Here is an 18534-nt window from a genome sequence, read left to right on the forward strand (position 1 = left end):
CGCTCTAACTTTAAATTAAAGCGCTCACTGAAATATTTCGGCCCACAATCAAACATTATTTTTACTATATTTTCCGTTTGTTGACGTTTACTTAGAGACTAGAATTATTTCTGTAGGATAAACATTCACAGAGTTATGAATTGTTTTGAACATTTTGTGCTGGACTTGTGTAATTCGTTCGCAATTCACAGCGCATAAGTTTTGTAACACACTCTAATTTTAAATTAAAGCGCTTACTGAAATATCTCGGCCCACAACCAAAATTTTTTTTTCCTGTACTCTCCATTTGTTAACGTTTACTTAGAGATTACAATTATTTCTATAGAAGAAATATTCACAGAGTTATTAATTGTTTTGAACATTTTGTGTTGGGCTTCTCTAATTCATTCGCCATTCGCAGCGCATAAGTTTTGTAAACACGCCCTAATTTTAAATTAAAGTGGTCACTGAAATATTTCGGCCCACAATCAAACATTATTTTTCCTGTATTCTCCGTTTATTGACGTTTACTTAGAGACTAGAATTATTTCTGTAGGATAAATATTCACAGAGTTATGAATTGTTTTAAACATTTTGTGCTGGACTTGTGTAATTCGTTCGCAATTCACAGCGCATACGTTTTGTAACACGCTCTAATTTTAAGCGCTCACTGAAATATTTCGGCCACAACCAAACATTATTTTTCTTTTATTTCTTTTCTTGTAACGTTTATTATGAGACTATAGATATTTCTGTACGAGGAATATTTACAAAGTAATAAATTTCTAAATAATTTTTTTTTTTTTTATCCGAGCGGCCAAATTGCACGCGTGGAAACATTACGTCAAATTACGCCCAATTTTCTTTATTGTACGTATTTCAAACTTTACACAAATGCGTTGCAGGCGCGTAGCTAAGGTTTCGATAGGGGTGTTCGTTGAGCCCCAAATATTGTTGAGCGCCGGAGGCGCTCTTACTAGGGAGGTTCGGGGACATGCTCCCCCAGAAATGTTTGAAAATCTAGGTTCCCAGAAACCTCATTTCCTGCATTTTGAGACCCATTTTAGGCAAATCACAACTTTGTTTTACAGCAGCTTTTTAAGCTATATACAACATTTCGACGGCATGATTGTTTCTACTTAAACAAGAACGTTCAATGTACATTCCGCACCTTGTCGACGTCAAGTTCTTATAGCTATTCGATCTGCTGATAGTCATACACCAAGCTAGTAAACTGCATCATTCTTGGGTGTACGCCTTCGAACAAATTGACTATCTCGTCAAGATTGACAGGCATATCATATTTGATATGCATTAGAGCCAGGGCGGACAGCCTACTCTCTCCCAATCGTACACCTCATGTAGTTGTTCAACCTCCACATTGCGCTTATGGAACGTTCACATTCACAAGTGAATGTTCTCAGGCAAACTTGTACGTAATTGCGCGTGAAACTCAACAAGGCTTGAACTATAAAGTTTGAAGTGAATCGCATTCAGAGAACAAAACGTATCGCAAAGCATGCTTTTCTAAGGCTTTTTCGGGCGGATGCGGTTTAACCGCAAGAAAATGAAACGTCATTAAAATTAATCTCCAAGGGTTCTTGACAATTTTTATTTTTACTGAGGATAAGACATAAGGCCTAAAGAACGGGTTTGTATCTCTATTTTTCTTTGGTTCATGTATTTCGACCAGAGGAACTCTATTTAAAAAGTTTTTCTTCCGCCATTATTGATCTTCAAAGGGGGTTCGTTCAAACCCCTCGAACCCCCCCCCCCCCCCCACCTCGTACGCGCCTGCGTTGATAGTTTCTACCAGAGAAATATTTGAGAGAGAGCGTAGTTTTTAATCCAGAAGTGTTTTATGCTCTCGAACGTCATCGGAAATCAGCAATGTGATCTCGCACGATCAACAAGAACAGCTTATGGTTCAAAACATTTTCCGCTGAAGATATATATAACTCAAGACAGGATGAAGCCGAATTTGTAACGTTAATACGTTCATACAATAAGCAGAGTAACATGTATATAAATGCTATTAAAAAGGAATTGTGAAGCTCCGCTTTTAGGCTTGGCTAAATATATATATTATCCTTTTTACTCGAAACTACGTGCAGCGACAAGAGTAAACAGGAAGTCTCAATGCTTTACGTAAAATATGTCACTCAGACAAATATAGCTTACGCGACAGTCATGTCTAAGTTACATTATATATGCACACAATTTACTCACTCACTTCTAACAACTACAATGTTTATCAGACCGGTTTTAAACTAAACATGACCTCCTTTCATAGGTGTTGGTTTCATGACAGCTTTAACTTAACGTGTCTAAAATTTACAACAATTTCCACTAAAACAGAAAATTAGGAGCACAGTGCTCGTTAGACTAACAGGAAGTCTAACTGTACGCTGTTAAAAATAGATAATGTGTTTTATTAAAACTAATGTACGGGGGCTTTACGTTTAAGGTGAGCAAATATAGATAATGAGACGAGCGAAGTCATAAAGGATGTGTTTACCTTTCATTGGCTTAGATGTGACAATTAAACATCTTGGTGACACTGTCATCAAAAACGTCACTTTGCAAGCCAATGTTGGTTTTAACTGCAGAATTAACAAGACAGAGCATTTCTTGGGTTATAACAGGTCACCATAACAAGTGACAGAAATTTCGTGTTCCGTTGCAATATTTTGGGGCTAAACTTTTAAGTTACACAGATCGATGTGAGGCCACTTGAAAGGAGCAATGAATTGTTTTCTATTCTTGGTTTTTATGTCGATGGCGTGTGCAATGTCTACTCCAGTTCGCTCACAAGGTAATAGCTATTTTGGGGGATAAATTTTCTTATATTGACTTTATGTTATAGTATTTTAGTTTACATTATGTTAAAGTTTTTAAGCAGCTCTTTATCAGGTGTCAATGTGAAAGATATTCAAGGCAAAGTCTTACCACGAGGACATCTTTTCAAGGAAAAAACCTTTAATTAGCACCAAAGCGAAAGTTCGATTTCCATCGTTTCCTTTGCCCCCTTCTTCCACTCCCATTCTGTTCGGAAAGTGTTTAGGAAGGTAGCTTGTTTGCGTTCATAGTCTTGATTCAACACCAAATTTCTTAGAAGAAGAAGAACCCCAAGGAGAATTAATATTTTCAAACCTTAGAGCTTAAGAATATTGCGTTTACGGCCGGGTCAATGAGAAAAGATCAATGCAAACTATCCTATCAAAGAGCTGTTTTCGAAAGAAGATTTTAGCACACTTGAAGGTAGAGATAACCGAGGGTCTTTGTGGGTTCTTGTACGCAGTCGTCATGAAATCGCTCTATTAGTGCCACTACAAAATGCCATCAACAGTCTCTGTACTAAGCGTTTCAAGACCATGCTGGAATTCCGGGTGAAATCGACGTCATGATAGGTCGGTACGTTTTCCCAAATACATTCCAAAACTCATCACCATAATAAATGACATCGAACTTTTGTGTTTCGACACAATATTTTAGGGCGGCTAAATTTTAAAGTTGGGAAGAAAAAAAGCGAGTTCCGGTGGACAAAAGGCGATTTATATTTCATTATGTCAGATTTAAAAATTCCTCAATGTTCCTAACGTTAAGTTCGCGACAAATTTTCCCATAACGTTGGGGTTAAAATAGTGCTCGGTTTTAAGAAATGGCGAGAAATTCTATTGCAAACGACGATGGTGACGTTGCTATCAAAATTTAGTTATATAACTGTCTGTTTAAGCGTTTTGTTTGTAAACTTGTATTGACTCATAACATAACAACAGTCATATCTTAAGTGCAACGAATTTCATGAAATTCTCAAAATAATATTTTCAGTGAAAAATACATCCAAGCGATTTTTTACTGAGCCCGGCAGGTGCTTTTGTGAAGTCCAAATATTGATTTTTTTTTTTTTTTTACATTTTTTGGAAGTGTGTATTCTGTCCAACGCATGCAAATACATTACGGCTCCTTCTCGTATAACAGGTGCTTAATATGTAAACTGAAACGGCTTAAATGGTGGAACGTATCCAAGAGACAGTTCAAACTCAGTCTTGAAAGCAAATTAGTGAGCGTCTATGAATACGCGGCACGTTTTTGACCAAATAGAAGTAGAAACTAAAGCGCTGGCTTTAATAGACTTCGATTTAAAAAAAAATCCTGTGGATTATATATCATGAGGGAAAGTTCTATTAACTTTGTTATATTTCATTTTTATTTTTAATGCACTTTACGGGAGCTTGTATTCCGCGCTAGTTTTGTTTTTCACCAAAGGCATTTTTTTGCTTTTTCCGAAAATGTCCATGTCGAGTGCCAGTAATAAACATTTATTCTTTCAAACACATATTAAATTTTCTCTGTAAACCAATTTCTAAAGTCTCATGTTTTTTAAACTGTAGAAAAATTACGATAAAAACCTTTTTTTTAAATATAGCTAGCTAAACGAGAACACTGATGTAGCCCAAGATGACATGTCAGTTATCAATTTTCTAGATTGTCCTTTAAGCGAATAAAATCGCCTAGCCAGGGAGGCGTAAACACGATAGGTCAAGGATGGCATCTCGTTACCATAGCAACAGACTTTTTTTATCGTTACAGTTGAAACATTTTCTGTTTAGTCAAATTGGGGACACAGTTTATAGTCATTCATGCATTCAACTTTTTGGCCATAATAACAGAGATTCTCCAAATCCAAGATTCTGGACGAAAGATAAAATATCCTAAAAGTCACATGCGTTTTCATATTCTTTAACTTTGAATACAAACACTTGAAGATGTTTAATGCAAACATCCACTTTATTATTTGATCTTCCATGTTTACCTTCTTTAAATGTTTCGCCCTTAAAATTTAGCTCATTTAGAAGTATCTTTACAATCTAAAGTGATCTCAGATGTGGTGGCGTTATTGATTACCAGAGTAAAGTTGTAGACAACCGTCTCCAAAGGAGAACGCTCGTGAACAGCACATGTTAGTGTTTTAATGAAAAGAACATTGAAGAATATAACAGAGGAAGAAGGGAGAGAAAAAGCAGAAAATTATTTACAAAATGGACTTTATTTAGCTGTTTAACTGCTTTACCCGTTTCGAGATTGGGCGCACATATATTCTTAATCGACTAAGTGAAATTTAACATTTAATGTTTCATTCATTTTTTTTTTTTTTCAAAGTAAGTCCAACTTTCGAGTCAAGCCTTCATTTTTGACTTTCATATTCTTGACCTCTTCACCAAAGTGAGAGCAAACTTATTTGTAGATATCAGCCTCTTAACTATTGACCATCACCGTGCATAGCAAGTTTTTAGGAATAATTTTCGCTTTCTATTCCTTTAGAAGAATTTCGTTCCATGGAGTTTCCAGCTCCCTTCTTCTTTGCGAACAAACGTTTAACGAATTACACAATAAAAGTCATTGGCATCCTGGACATGGATCTCTGTGAGCTGATGTGTTACCAGCAGCCCAACTGCGTGAGTTATAACTTTAAAAAGAAGCCAGAAAACGGAGAAGCAAAATACAGATGTGAGTTGAATAACTCCACTCATTTGGAGCACGACAGCGAGTTTAAAGATGATCCATCTTACGTCTATAAAGGAGCACAGGTGAGGGTAACAGAAACTTTCTCCCCAAGTCAAATCTTACCTATTTAGAGTATTTAAAAGAAAGTCCCGTTATGAGCATTTCAAATTAAATCTAAGGTGTTTGGACTACAAGGAGGCCTTTATTTTTCTTAGGGATAGTAAAGCGGCCTAGCCACACGGACGCGCGCGAGAATTGCCTCCCGCTGTAAAGTTGCAATTTGCCGAATCTGATGGAGGCTCTTCTTTCGTGTCTTTAAGGGTACCAGATTTGAAAACGATGACCATTCCTACTAAAGTTTTGAAGCAATACTTTCAGTCCAGTGAAGCAGTCCATGTGCTACTCAATTCGTTATATGTTTTTTTTTTTAAGGGGAAAGACAAACTCTCGTGATTAGTCTTATAATAAGCTGGAAGGAGGTATGAAGCAACAAAAGGCTGATACTTTGCACGTAGTGAAGCGCGAAAATCCCAGATGTTTGAGCAAATGAGCCTCTAATGCCAATGTCTTTCTTTTTTTCCACTCATCATACCATTATTTGAAACTGCTGGCCTTGAGAACCAGTATACAATACCGTGGATCGATTTTTTCCTCTCATTTGACTAGTGCAAAAATTTTTACCCCGCTTGACAAGTTATCAATCAACTTCAACCAGTAATATCTTTCTTCACTTTCTACATTTTTTTAAGAACGCATGTGGAAAGAATCTATGCAAGAACAACGGAATTTGCCAGTCGGGTTTTACAGACAAAGGATATCGTTGTGTTTGTCAATTGGGATTTGAGGGTCATCATTGTGATGGTAAGGATGTTGAATTTAAAAGTCTTATATTAGTAAAAATAATATTTGATTTTAAAATCTAACCTACAGCGAGCTGCATTTGACCGGTTCCTAATAGGTATTAATTCAAGTCGGGTCACTGTGACTAACATGTGCATGTACTCGATTTGCAGCAAAATTCGGTCCAAATAGAATGAAGCAAGCCAAGTGCTGTTAAGGCACCGGTATATATTTCTTACACTCAAGCATTTGGGTACTGTTTTCTTAACGCTACGCTAGTCAACATGAGTGTTTGATTGTATTTAACTTTTTGTGAAAATAAATAATCGTTTCGCCGTTATTTTTACTTTAGCGTTATTTTGGCATTTTTTTTTAATTGAACTAACGTATTTAAGATAACTTTGCCCCTCAACGATGTTTTTAAATCATTCAAATTTTGTGGCTGTCGTATCTCCACAGTCACTTAAATCTGTTCCATTAATACCGATCCCCTGCAATGCAGGCAGGCTTCGATAGCATCAGTTTTTGGTCGAGGAATGTGACAATTGGACACAGAATTTCTAATATTATATGAATGAACATTTGACGTATTTGTCAAACTCTGACATTCCAAGTACAATAATTGCAAATTTCACACATAACTTCAGCTAATTGCTTTATCCTCTGACCTTTCTTGGCTAAGATCATTTAAAGAAACTTCATCGAAACTTATAGTTAGAAAAGATGATAATTCTAGCTTAACTGAGAAAACTCTGCCAATATCGCCCGAAATAAGGCATTTTGCTGACATCTGAGGATTAATGTTTGGATGTACAATATTCCTTCCATTTAAACTTTAACAGCTTTAATGCTGTTGAAGTTAAAGAAGCAATAGAACTTGTGATTCTCCAAATTCACATGTTTTTCAGTGTTTTTTACGTCACGAAGTTGGCACTTAAGTTAATTATTACCAATACTCAGTAAACCTGCCAATCACCCAATGCTATGAAATAAATAATAATGACACGATGAAAATTCCCGGGGAAAAAATTTTCTGACCCCCAGCTTCCACTGTGGTTAGAGCATCCTGCCTAGTAACTGGAAAGTCGAGGGTTCGAGTCCTGCTGATCATGAAGGCTCGGAAATTTTTCTTTTCCCAGGAATCATCGTGTACTCATCATCTATTTCATAATACTCAGTGGTTTCTGATAGAACTTGCAGCGTGGAAATCAAAATCGATAAATGTTTGAAATATATGCTTCTAAACACAAAATACATAACCTTTTTTTAAATTCGAATTTACTGTGCTATTTTAAATAACGTAACAACATGGCGGAAAATTCAAATTTCAAAATATTCTTTCTTTTGAGCGGATAGAAATATCAAAACAATGGTTTAATTTTGAAAAGCTTATGGTTTCATTTCAAATATAGATATCTTAGAGATCGAGAACAAGTTTTGGCATCAATTTTATGACGTAATGTTCCCGCAAAAATTGACAAAACCTGAGGACATAGGAAGGCTACTCTGTTTGGAATTTGTATCAAAACTCAAAAAGTTACAAGTACCTAGTCACTTTTCAGATGTTATATTCCAACCGTAGGTGGTTTTGGATTTGTGGCAATTTTAACCTTGTGACTTAATTAATCCACATCATACCTATTAGACCTATTGTCACTGAAAAGTCCTCTTTAGGGAGTGTCATTAAATTTTGTATTGTTTTGTATTGTATTAACGAAAACAAAGACACAAAGAAAGCAAAATAACAATAATAATAATAATAATAATAATAATAATAATAATAATAATAATAATAGTAATAATAATAATAATGATAATAATAATAATAATAATAATAATAATAATGATAATAATAATAACAACAACAACAACAACAATAATAACAATAATAATAATAATAATAATAATAATAATAATAATAATAATAATACTGTAATAATTATAACAACAATAATAACAGCAACATCAATCATTAAAAGAAAAGTACGGGAAATAAGAATATATTGCTAATATTTTAGCTTAGTACACCGAGATCTTATCTTTTCAGATGTTGATGAATGCAACAGGAATCCGAGCCCTTGCCACGCGAATGCCACTTGTGAAAACACCATAGGATCGCACAAATGCAGTTGTGAAGCTGGTTTTACTGGAGATGGATACTCGTGTGAAGGTATGGATAACTTTTCGTTATCTACAGCTTACATTACTATCTAAAAGTAATTTCTCTACTAAACACGCTTTTGTACGTTTGAGAAGCGCACTTCGTAGTTTTAAAAGCAAGAACACTGATACCTAGGTGTTTTACCGTAACCTCGAGAACGCACCTGCTACAGAGCGCGCTGGCAACAACATGTGGCTATACAAAACAATACAGTGCCTACATTTAGCGTACGCAAAGGGAGCGCAGGGCGTGATGGATTTTTGAGGTAAAAGGTTGATTCAACTAAGGAGGCGTTTACATGATACCAGCGCGACGTTCATTCCGGTTCGAGTCCCTCTTGTGGCTCTGTATTCGTTTATATGATATCAGCACAAAATCTCATACCGGAGCGAGTTCACCCAGTAACTGTACCGGAGCGAGATTTTCATTCTGGTACGAAAACTCATTCTGATGTCATGTAACCGCGACACGGCTGTGCGCTCCAGCATGAAATAACTCTCTTGTGAGTCTAGAACGGATAGCGCATGCACATTCTTCGGTATACAATCCAATTTAGCACCAGGTATTTTATCTGAGAACCGGAAATTGCAAACCTCAAGAAGTCACGTGACCTTGGTCTTGCGGTCGCGTTTGTCTTTTGTGGTTGACGTTTCAACGACAAGAGTCACTGCTAGCGGGAAGTGAAATAAGGCAGAGTTTTTAGACTATTTAATCTTTACAAGCCCTCGTTTACGGATAAAAGCTTGGTTTTTACATGCTTCTTTTCATTATATGATAACTTGACGGCATTCAACGGCGAAATCTTTACAGTATTTATGCAATTTTTACTAAAGGTGTGGGGACGAATGAAAAACAAACGTGGCTGTTGTCTTGCACGTTTTTTATGATTTCAACAAAGGCCATTGATTTAGCAGATTTACTAAAAAAATTTCGAATTTATGCAGTTTTTTAGGAAGAAATAATGCCCATGTATAATAATAAGGACAGTAAAAAAAAAAAAGAACATATTACTCTTGGTTTGAGAGAGACATGCCTCCATTTCGATGGCCGACTGCTGCTAATGATCTAATTCTTGCTACGGAGGTAGCCGCCAGAAGGCCACGTTTGACAACGGATTGGGAGGAAATAGCACGGAGGAGAAATTTATTGAACTAACAGGAAGGGCCTGCGGAGAATGGATGGATCGACTGCTCAATAAATTTCGTTTCTGTGGTTGAAACCAAAAACGTCTTGCTAAATGTCCAAAATGAACTGCACCTCTGACGGCAAACTCTAGACCGCAAACCGCAAACAAACCGCAGTTTGCGGTTTGCGGTTCTCAGAAAAAAAAAAAAAAACTGGTGCAAAATGTCTTTAATAATGGCGTCTCAATCACGTCGGTCGACATGAAGTGTCCTAGTTTTCATGTAAACGCGATATGAACTCATAAAGCCATACAGGTATAAAACTCGTACGGGTGCGAGTTATTACATTTAAACATCTCATTAGTTTGCATTTTAAGGAACAATGTCACGGATATTTTTCTTTATGTTAATTGGTAAAAACTGTTCAAATATTTGACAAACAACTTGTTTGTTTACGTGAAATCGCTCCTACAACACAGGAATGAAAATATTACGAGGTTTTTCACCAAGGAGGCACGAACTATCCACAGCTAAACATAATTAACAGTAGTTTCTGTGAACTAGTAGGCTTACTGTTAACAAATGCCAACCATTATTTTAACGATTCCATTGAAACAAATCGTTTTTTAGCTATTTGTATTGACACCAAAAAATAGGTGACACTGTACTTAGCTAGTTGTCATGAGAAAGTGGCTAGGTCTATATAAGTACCTTAAAACTACAGGATAACCGTTTAGATGGACCGTTAGAGTCCATCATTGGAGCCACGTCTTTCAGAAGTGAATAATGATTTTAATCATTATTCACTTCATTATCATTATCATTAAAAATTACTGTATGTGGTCATCAATCTTTCTCTTCCAGATATAGATGAATGCTCGAAGAGTTCTCCCTGCCCGTTGAATGCCACATGCACTAACACTGAAGGATCATACGAATGCATCTGTCCGGTTGGATATCGATATCTTGGAAATACCTGTAAAGGTAGTTTTTTTGTATGTTTTTTTTTTTTTTATTTTTTTTTTTTATTTTAAGACATTACAATATACAGCTATTTTAATTAACGTTGTCAGATATTAAAGCCTCAAGCTTACCCAACAACACCGAAGGGTAGTATAGGTAGCTTTAAAACTTCACAATTCAGTTGTAATTTCACGGTCGTCACGGAATTACAACCAAATTGGGAAGGTTTAAAGATACTTATACTACCTTTCGGTGTTTTTGGGATAGCTTGACGCTTTAATAGCCGACAACGTTAATTGAAACATTCTGTATACATGTTTGTCTCAAGAGCTCAATTAACTCATCTAGATATACATGTATGTAGACAGCGTTTCTGTCGACGTCACTATTGTCTACCTGGCAGTATAAATGGGGCATCGTGTTGTTGAAATTTAAGTTTAACTTAGTCTATAAACAAGTTTTTATTTTCTTTCTTCGGATAGGCGTTGGGAATTCAAAGAAACCATTGGTGTAAATTAACACATGCAATAATGTGATCAGTGACTCTGTTGATCAATTTTTTAGATATCGATGAATGCACTCAAGGATCTCATGACTGCCTCCCAAGCCTTGCTAACTGCACAAACACTGTTGGGTCATACAACTGTTCTTGTAATCCTGAATACGTAGGAGATGGAAAGAATATCTGCATACCTGAAGGTAAGACTCTACAATTCCTTTACATCATATAAAGTGGATATTATTACGGAACTAGTGATTTTTTTAGTCAAGTAGAGATAATTAATAATTGTTAAATATCCGCTAGCTGATGTTCATTATTCTTATCATCTCTCTGCCTGAGAATTTTTGAAATAGTTCACAAACCAAAGTTCAAGAAGAAACATTTGAAGAACTAAAATGACCATAGGTCAAGTTCCTGCCCAGGAAAAGGTGACAAGTGTTAATTAACCATTTCTTGCATATAACTGGGTTGAGAGATCTAGGAAATCCCTTAACGACTGTTTCCATGAAAACAGTGAGTTTTGTTTCCCTCGACCCGGAATGTTTCCTTTGCTCAGCCTCACCCTATTGGAGCCAGTCATTAGGGCCTTATTGTAAGCCAGCTTAGAGGCGTTCAGTTCAGTGCGGTATGGTTTTTAATCTTGAAGCTATTGCAAGGTCTTATCAGGATTTTGTTGGCAGGTTAATTAAGTCTGATATTTTAATAAAGAATAAACAGAATTTAAGTCAACGTGGTGGCAGAAATGCCTCCAGATGGTGGGGGCTGGGAGGGTTATTCCCCTACAAAAGTGCTGGCGGTGCTCGTCGGAAAACTTCAAAAACATCCCTAAAAGGTACCAGAATGTATTTTTGTGGGTATGGTCTAAAAGGAGGTACCAATTCTAAGACAACAAATCAATTAGCGCTGGTAATTTCAATATTGACAGAGCTGGCCCTTCCAAACAATTTCTTTTTTAAAAGATTTTTTTGAAAATGTTGTCATGAATCTTTATCCTATTTGAGCATCTAACCTTAATGGCACCTAAAATACATACATATTTTATTGGCTCGACCCCACGGGGCTTTCCAGAGTCAATTTAACATTACATAACTAAGTACAAGACAATGATAAAAGAAGATAAAGCTAGTGGATTGACTAAAACAGTCATTAAGAAGTTAAAATGTACCACGACAACTCAATTGGCGCTTTTTTTAGATTTTAGCATCGATCTTACGAGGTACAAATTTACCCGTTACAAGGTACGAATAGTACCGCTGTTATTTTTGTAGGGAAGTTACCCTCCCCTCCCAAGCCATCAACTACAGCCTACACAACGGCCACCACAATCACTCGAGCCACCATTTGTCCAGCCCCCTACTGCCTTCTTTAAGAGGGATGGGGAGTACTCCTGATACTTATCATGAATAATAATAATAATAATAATAATAATAATAATAATAATAATAATAATAATAATAATAATAATAATAATAATAATAATAATAATCGAATATTTATCCAGGATAATCCTTCAGTATAGAATACTGTTATCAACGGGGTCCTGATGACTAAGAATTAAAAACTTACAAATAAGAATAATTAAGAACTGATATGTAAAAAGCAAAACATGCACTAATTTAGAACTACAGTAAAAATTTACAGATAAAAATCGTCCAAGGCTTTCCTGAATAAAAATCTAGAATTAATGCTTCTCAGACTTAAAGGTAAAGAATTAAATGTCGAGGCACCTAAAAACTAAAAACTACGGCGTGCAAAATCTAGTTTGACCTTGGGCAGTTTTGCTGCTTTCCCATTGTTTCTAGTATTTAAAGGGTTATGATTCACTTGTTGAAAATAATTCTTAAAAGGAGAGCATACAGTTCCATTAAGGCAGTCAAATACCAGACAGCATGCTTTCTTTCGTAAAAAGTTGTCAATTGTTAAAAACCGAAGATCACAGTTCTGCGGACTGCTTTTCGGGGAAATGATTTCGCGACTTCGTTTCTCAATGGAGCGGATCATGCGTTTACGGGATTCCGACCAACCTGAAGACTATTATAGCCGCAATACGTAAATATTGGCATAATCATCGACTGGTAAATTCGTTGGGCACTAAAAGTATCAATGTTAGAACGGATGCGCCGTAAAAGGTTCACTCTTCCTGCTGCCTTCTTGTAAATTTTGTGAAAATGCGTTTCGAAATTAAGTGTCGGGTCCAGATGCACGCCGAGGTACTTATAGCTTGTAGTGGTGTTGATGGAAGAACCATTGACCGAGAGGTTGACTTGACGGTCACGAAACAGACTCGACCGTTTACTGGTACCAAACAGCATCACCTCAGTTTTTCCCTTTTTCAGATTAAAGATAAGTTCATTTTCACGAAACCAGGTAGATAGATTATCCAGGTCGTCCTGGGAAAGATTGCCTAGAATCGCATCGATATCACTTGCAGATGTAAAAATCACTGTATCATCAGCATAGGTGATAACCTTACAGTGATGGAGGGGACTATGCACATCATTAAAGAAGATGAGAAAAAGGAGAGGCCCCAGAATGCTTCCTTGAGGAACTCTGGTATAAACAGGGTTTGGTTCGGAATGCACACCATTAAATTGAACGATCTGCTTGCGAAGGAATAGATAATCAGAGAACCATTGTAGTTCCATATCATATACGCCGTAACGGGACAGTTTTCTTAACAGAACAGAATGACTGATTGTATCAAACGCCTTTGATAAGTCAATGAAAACTGCTCCTGTTGCCTTACCACTGTCGGCCTCCTTTCTGATAAGATCAGTGAAGTACGTGACAGCCAGTTCCGTTGAGCGATTCGGACGGAAACCAAACTGGTACTCAAAAAGTAGACTATGACGCTCCAGGTGAGCCATTAGCTGCTTGTAGACTATTTTTTCCAAAATCTTTGATAAGGTAGGGAGAATTGAGATAGGTCTGTAATTGTCTATCTCAGCCAGAGACCCAGATTTGTAAAGGGGAATCACCTTTGCCACTTTCCACTCACTAGGCACAACTCCAGTTTCAAGAGAAAAATTGATAATAAATGTCAAAGGCTTCGTCAAAACAAGAGCTGCGTCTTTGAGCAATCCTGGGGGAAAGTTATCCAACCCAGACGCTTTTTTCCGCTTAAGATTTTTTAGCTCTTTAAGAGTGGCGGTCAGGAAAAATCGAGCAAAATCTGAATTTTCTGGCGAAACTTAGCAGAGTCGATTTTCTTTCATCTTTTGTCCATAATAAGGTTTTACTAAAGTAAGAATCATGGTGTGGCTTAAATTGGCCAGAAACATTTGCGTTTTGAGAAAATCAGGAAAATCGATCGAAGCCTTGTGAACTGAAAAATGATTGAATTTAAAACCGGAAAATCGCCACTTTTAATTGTCTCCGCGTTTGTTTTAAAAGAAGCGTACGAAAATAGGGATTCCATATATCGAAAGACAATCTCTTTCTGATATGATAACCGATGAATTTGTGTTTGTAATGATATCTGGCAAATTTAAACAATTTAAAACCAGCGGCATATTTTTACAGCTGGCGAACTCTGCAATGTAGTGCCAAAGGTCAAGCACACATTTCAGTATGTGGTATGACTCGAAATATTCTCACACTTTGGCTTTCAGTAACAATTGCCTTGATGTACTTCATACCTTATATCAGGCTGGGTTCTCCATTGAGATTTTCACAAAAGGTCGTTAAAGTTGGCTAATTTTTCGACCACGACATCGTTTGGCGGAATCAAATAACTGCCCGTGCAAACAAACCGATGCGACGGGCAAACTGCCAATTACAGCTTCAATGCCTTCAATAATGCTCCTATCTTGCTTTATTAGAAAGATTTCTGTTTTCCCCTCGCTTCCTTTTATCCATTATCGACGGGAAGAGAAGAAATCGAAAAGATTCAGACATGTCTAACAATGTTGCGTGACAGCAAATATGCAAATTAGTTAGATCGTCACTGAGATATGGCAGTAGGCAGTAGGGAAGGGGTGGGGGACGGGTATAATTGCATTAACAGGCCCGTAGTCAGGCTAAAACAACTGGGGTGGGGGAAGCAAATTGGGAACATTAAAAAAGGAGCAGGTATAGTAAGCAAAACAATAACTTTGCACTTGCATCACACTTTTGGTACATTTCTTTTCGACCCTTTGCTGTCATTGTACGGACTACCACGTGAAATTGCCTAACTTGTTCACGTTTGGAGGAGGACGTAAAAAGACGACGACAAATTTCCCTTTCTCTTTTTCCAGTGAACTTGGAATCAGGCAGTAAGAATCTGTCCGCAAGAAGATTGGCCTAAAATTATAAAAAAAAAAAAAAGGTGGGAGCTGGAATTATCGCGATGTTAAAAGAACGCGAATTCTCTTTATGATGTTTTCGAATTCGCTACCATCACCGTCGTCTTATCTAACTCCCTTGGTTCTTATTTCCGATTCACAAGGAAGGACTGCCTTTGCTGCTATTGTATAAATGTTAGCCAAATGTTAGCGGAGGAAACTGTCAGGTAATAAACAATTTATTAAAGGTTGTGAAAAGGCACTCGCAGCGTCAGAATTCAAGATTGAGTGTTGTACATTATTACTGTTTTTTAATAATTTATTTTTTGACACATTGTTTTTTTACACTTCTTAAAATTTTGGTGGGGGGGGGGGGGGATCGCGGCTCGAGCCCTCCTGCCCCTCCCCTTGTAACGGATGCGTTTAACAGTATGGCTTTATATACCAGCTGCATATCTAGAATAACGAACTCTTTGTGACAACTTTTGCGCAAATGACTAATACCCGTAGTTTTTTTATTGAATTTTCTTTTTCGTAGCGACCAGCAACAAAAACCGTCAATGTGAAAGATACACCGGAGGAACAGACTTAAAAACCTACCCTCGCTGATTGAAGTGTAGAGCGAAAATTTACTTCTTCCTAAGACAGAGGGGGAAGGGGGGTGGGGGTGGCTTAATTAGATACATAACCTTATTTCTTTTTAATTCCAGCCTCTTCATTTCACTTAGACCATCATAACCTGCTTCCCTTGTTCTAAAGATTAAAGGACGGTGCATGCAGACCTAAAAATCCTAGCATTAGGCCTCTTTAGGGCGTGGCGAAGGCACAAAGTTCACACTTTCAAGAGCTGGGCCAGTCAGGCTTCTTTTCATTCAATTGAAGAGTTTTCAATACTTTCCTTTAATAGGGATAATAATTCTTTAGCATGGACGTTACACAAGCCTGAAAAGCTCTAACTATGATGTCTTACTTTCCTCAAGAGAAGAACCTTTTAACGAGGTAGTGAACAAAAAGTTGTCCACCACAGTCAGTAGCACTAGAACTAGGGTTCCAAGCACAGAAAAATAAAAATGATAAATAAATAAATAACACTGAAAACTTCACGTGTAATCTAGTTAACGGCTTTCTTCGCATCTGATGAACTGAAAATACATTTGAATACTAATATTTTGTGCTGGAAAAGACCGAATGTGCAAAAAAGTAAAGTGTTACATCAGACGTTTTTACAGTTTATTATACATAAAAGGTAATCGAAATTATCTAAACGCATACCTGGACCAACTGGAAAAAATAGTCCTAGTTTCTTCCATAGCAAATGACACGAATTTTTTCCAAGTCCTCGTTCTAGTTTTGCGACTTTTTGCGCCTGGCTGTCATGGCTCGATACCGGAGGAGAAATTTGACACCTATTTGAACTGACCTCGGCGCCAGCCAATGCCCAGAGACGAACGGTGTCGAAGACAAATCGTCAATTTCAAAAGGTGAAGGAGATAAACATTCTTGTCAGAATAAGTTCAATTTCGGTTTCTACATCAGCTATTGACAAGGAAGACTTGTGACCGGCGATGTTCCTTTTGCACTAGTTTACTTCAGTTGATCTGCTCCTGTCTCTGGGGTCGTAAGAGCAAGGACCTCCGACCAAGGAGCTAAAAGAACACCTCCATGCTTCCATGACAGCACAAGAATATCAAACCAAATTTAAAGTGACAAATTTTCCAGTTTCCGTAATTGAATTTATCTTACTTTTACTTTACTAATTCAATTTACTTTAGTAAACACCAATGCGTGATATTATTAATATTCACTGATAATTGGTGATTTCGGAATTTGTGAAACACAACCCTAACTATTTAGCGAATTAAAAACAGAATAGGAAAGTTTGACCGGTATCCAATTTTTATTTCGGCGAGCATTTTACCATAGCCATAGGGGAGAACTTCAACCCCACAGATTTCCTTTTGATGCGGTTTCATTGGCAATCTGACACCTGAGCGAACTCAAGAAATGGACATCCAGACGCTTACTGGTCCTTACTAGATCGATATGATAAACGAGAAAAATCGGTTCCGAGACCGGACTTTTCCTTATTGTAATTAAAAAGGATGTAAAGATTAAAAGAAATTCGTTTTCATTACGCTTATTTGGTATATGTAAAATTAGTTTGTTTATTGTCACGGTAACGCAACAACGGTTGTTTATTTAGCCGTTGTCGGTATTTTAAACGAATTATGGTGACTTCAAAGCGGTCGTGTGAAGTGCTTAATTCAAAACCCAGGCTGATTTTAATACATTATCAAGAACAACGTTACAGTACTTAAAAGGCAAAGTTTAAGAAAAATCGGTCTTATACCACATAGCCAAAACCATCTTTAAAATTTATCCGTTTTTGCGGGATTTTTCCTGTTTAGAAAAGGGACATTTTCCTAAGCTCTGTTTGCTTTTATTAATAATGGTTAAGTCTAGTTCAAACTCTGCTATAAACGTGCGGTGCTTCCTCTGTCAATACCGAGTATAAAAATACCATGGATCCTCTTTCCTTGCCGACGGAAGAGTCAGTTCAGAATATTAATTTCACACTGCCGTGCGGGTACTTTCGGGATCCTCGCGGGTCAAATTTGTTTATTTCAGTTTTCTCGAATGTTAAGCGCTCCTAGAGAAAACTAAAGGCGTCAAATTTGTTTTCTTCTTAAGGGCTTTTTTGTAGCCAGAAAATGAGCGAAATTGATTCCACGAGTTCTGCCACCAAATGCTTGATATTTTCTGACCGCCACTCTTAAGAACTTCTGATTCTTTCACAGCTTTAAAACTAAACTGACTTTCCGTAACTTGAATGGAAAGATTTTCTTCAGCAGGATTGCTCCAGACAAAGTCACGAAGCAAGATTGATTTGCTTTTCAGATTTCTAGCAATGGTACTGAAATATTCACAAAAGCTGTTTGCAATGAGGCTTTTGTCAGTTAATTTTAATCCATTTATCACAAACGCTGAACCTTGTTCAGAAGGTAACTTGGTAGGATAGAGTTTCTTGATGGCTGCCCAAAATTTGTCGGGAGACTGTCGGCACAGTCTTTAAGGAGATCTCGGTTATATCTGCTTTTACACTTGTTAACAAGGCCAGAGACTCTGTTGCGTTGCCGCTTATAAGAAGACCAATCGTTTTCGTGATTAGTCCGTCGGGCTTTCTGAAGCAAA

General features: G+C 37.0%; 1 protein-coding gene across 1 annotated transcript in view; it reads left to right on the forward strand.

Moving 5' to 3' along the window:
- Positions 1 to 2672: 2672 nt before the first annotated feature.
- The window catches only part of LOC146450690 (uncharacterized), a 134137-nt gene continuing 118275 nt past the window's right edge, over positions 2673 to 18534 (forward strand). Inside the window, exons 1-4 of the mRNA XM_085100092.1 lie at positions 2673 to 2794; positions 5305 to 5570; positions 6237 to 6348; positions 8375 to 8497. Of these exons, the coding sequence (XP_084956218.1) occupies positions 2725 to 2794; positions 5305 to 5570; positions 6237 to 6348; positions 8375 to 8497 (571 nt within the window). The 5' untranslated portion in view covers positions 2673 to 2724. The remainder of the gene's footprint in view (positions 2795 to 5304; positions 5571 to 6236; positions 6349 to 8374; positions 8498 to 18534) is intronic.

This window comes from Pavona decussata, unplaced genomic scaffold (assembly GCF_977016875.1).
Source record: "Pavona decussata unplaced genomic scaffold, jaPavDecu1.1 SCAFFOLD_432, whole genome shotgun sequence".
Lineage (NCBI taxonomy): Eukaryota > Metazoa > Cnidaria > Anthozoa > Scleractinia > Agariciidae > Pavona > Pavona decussata.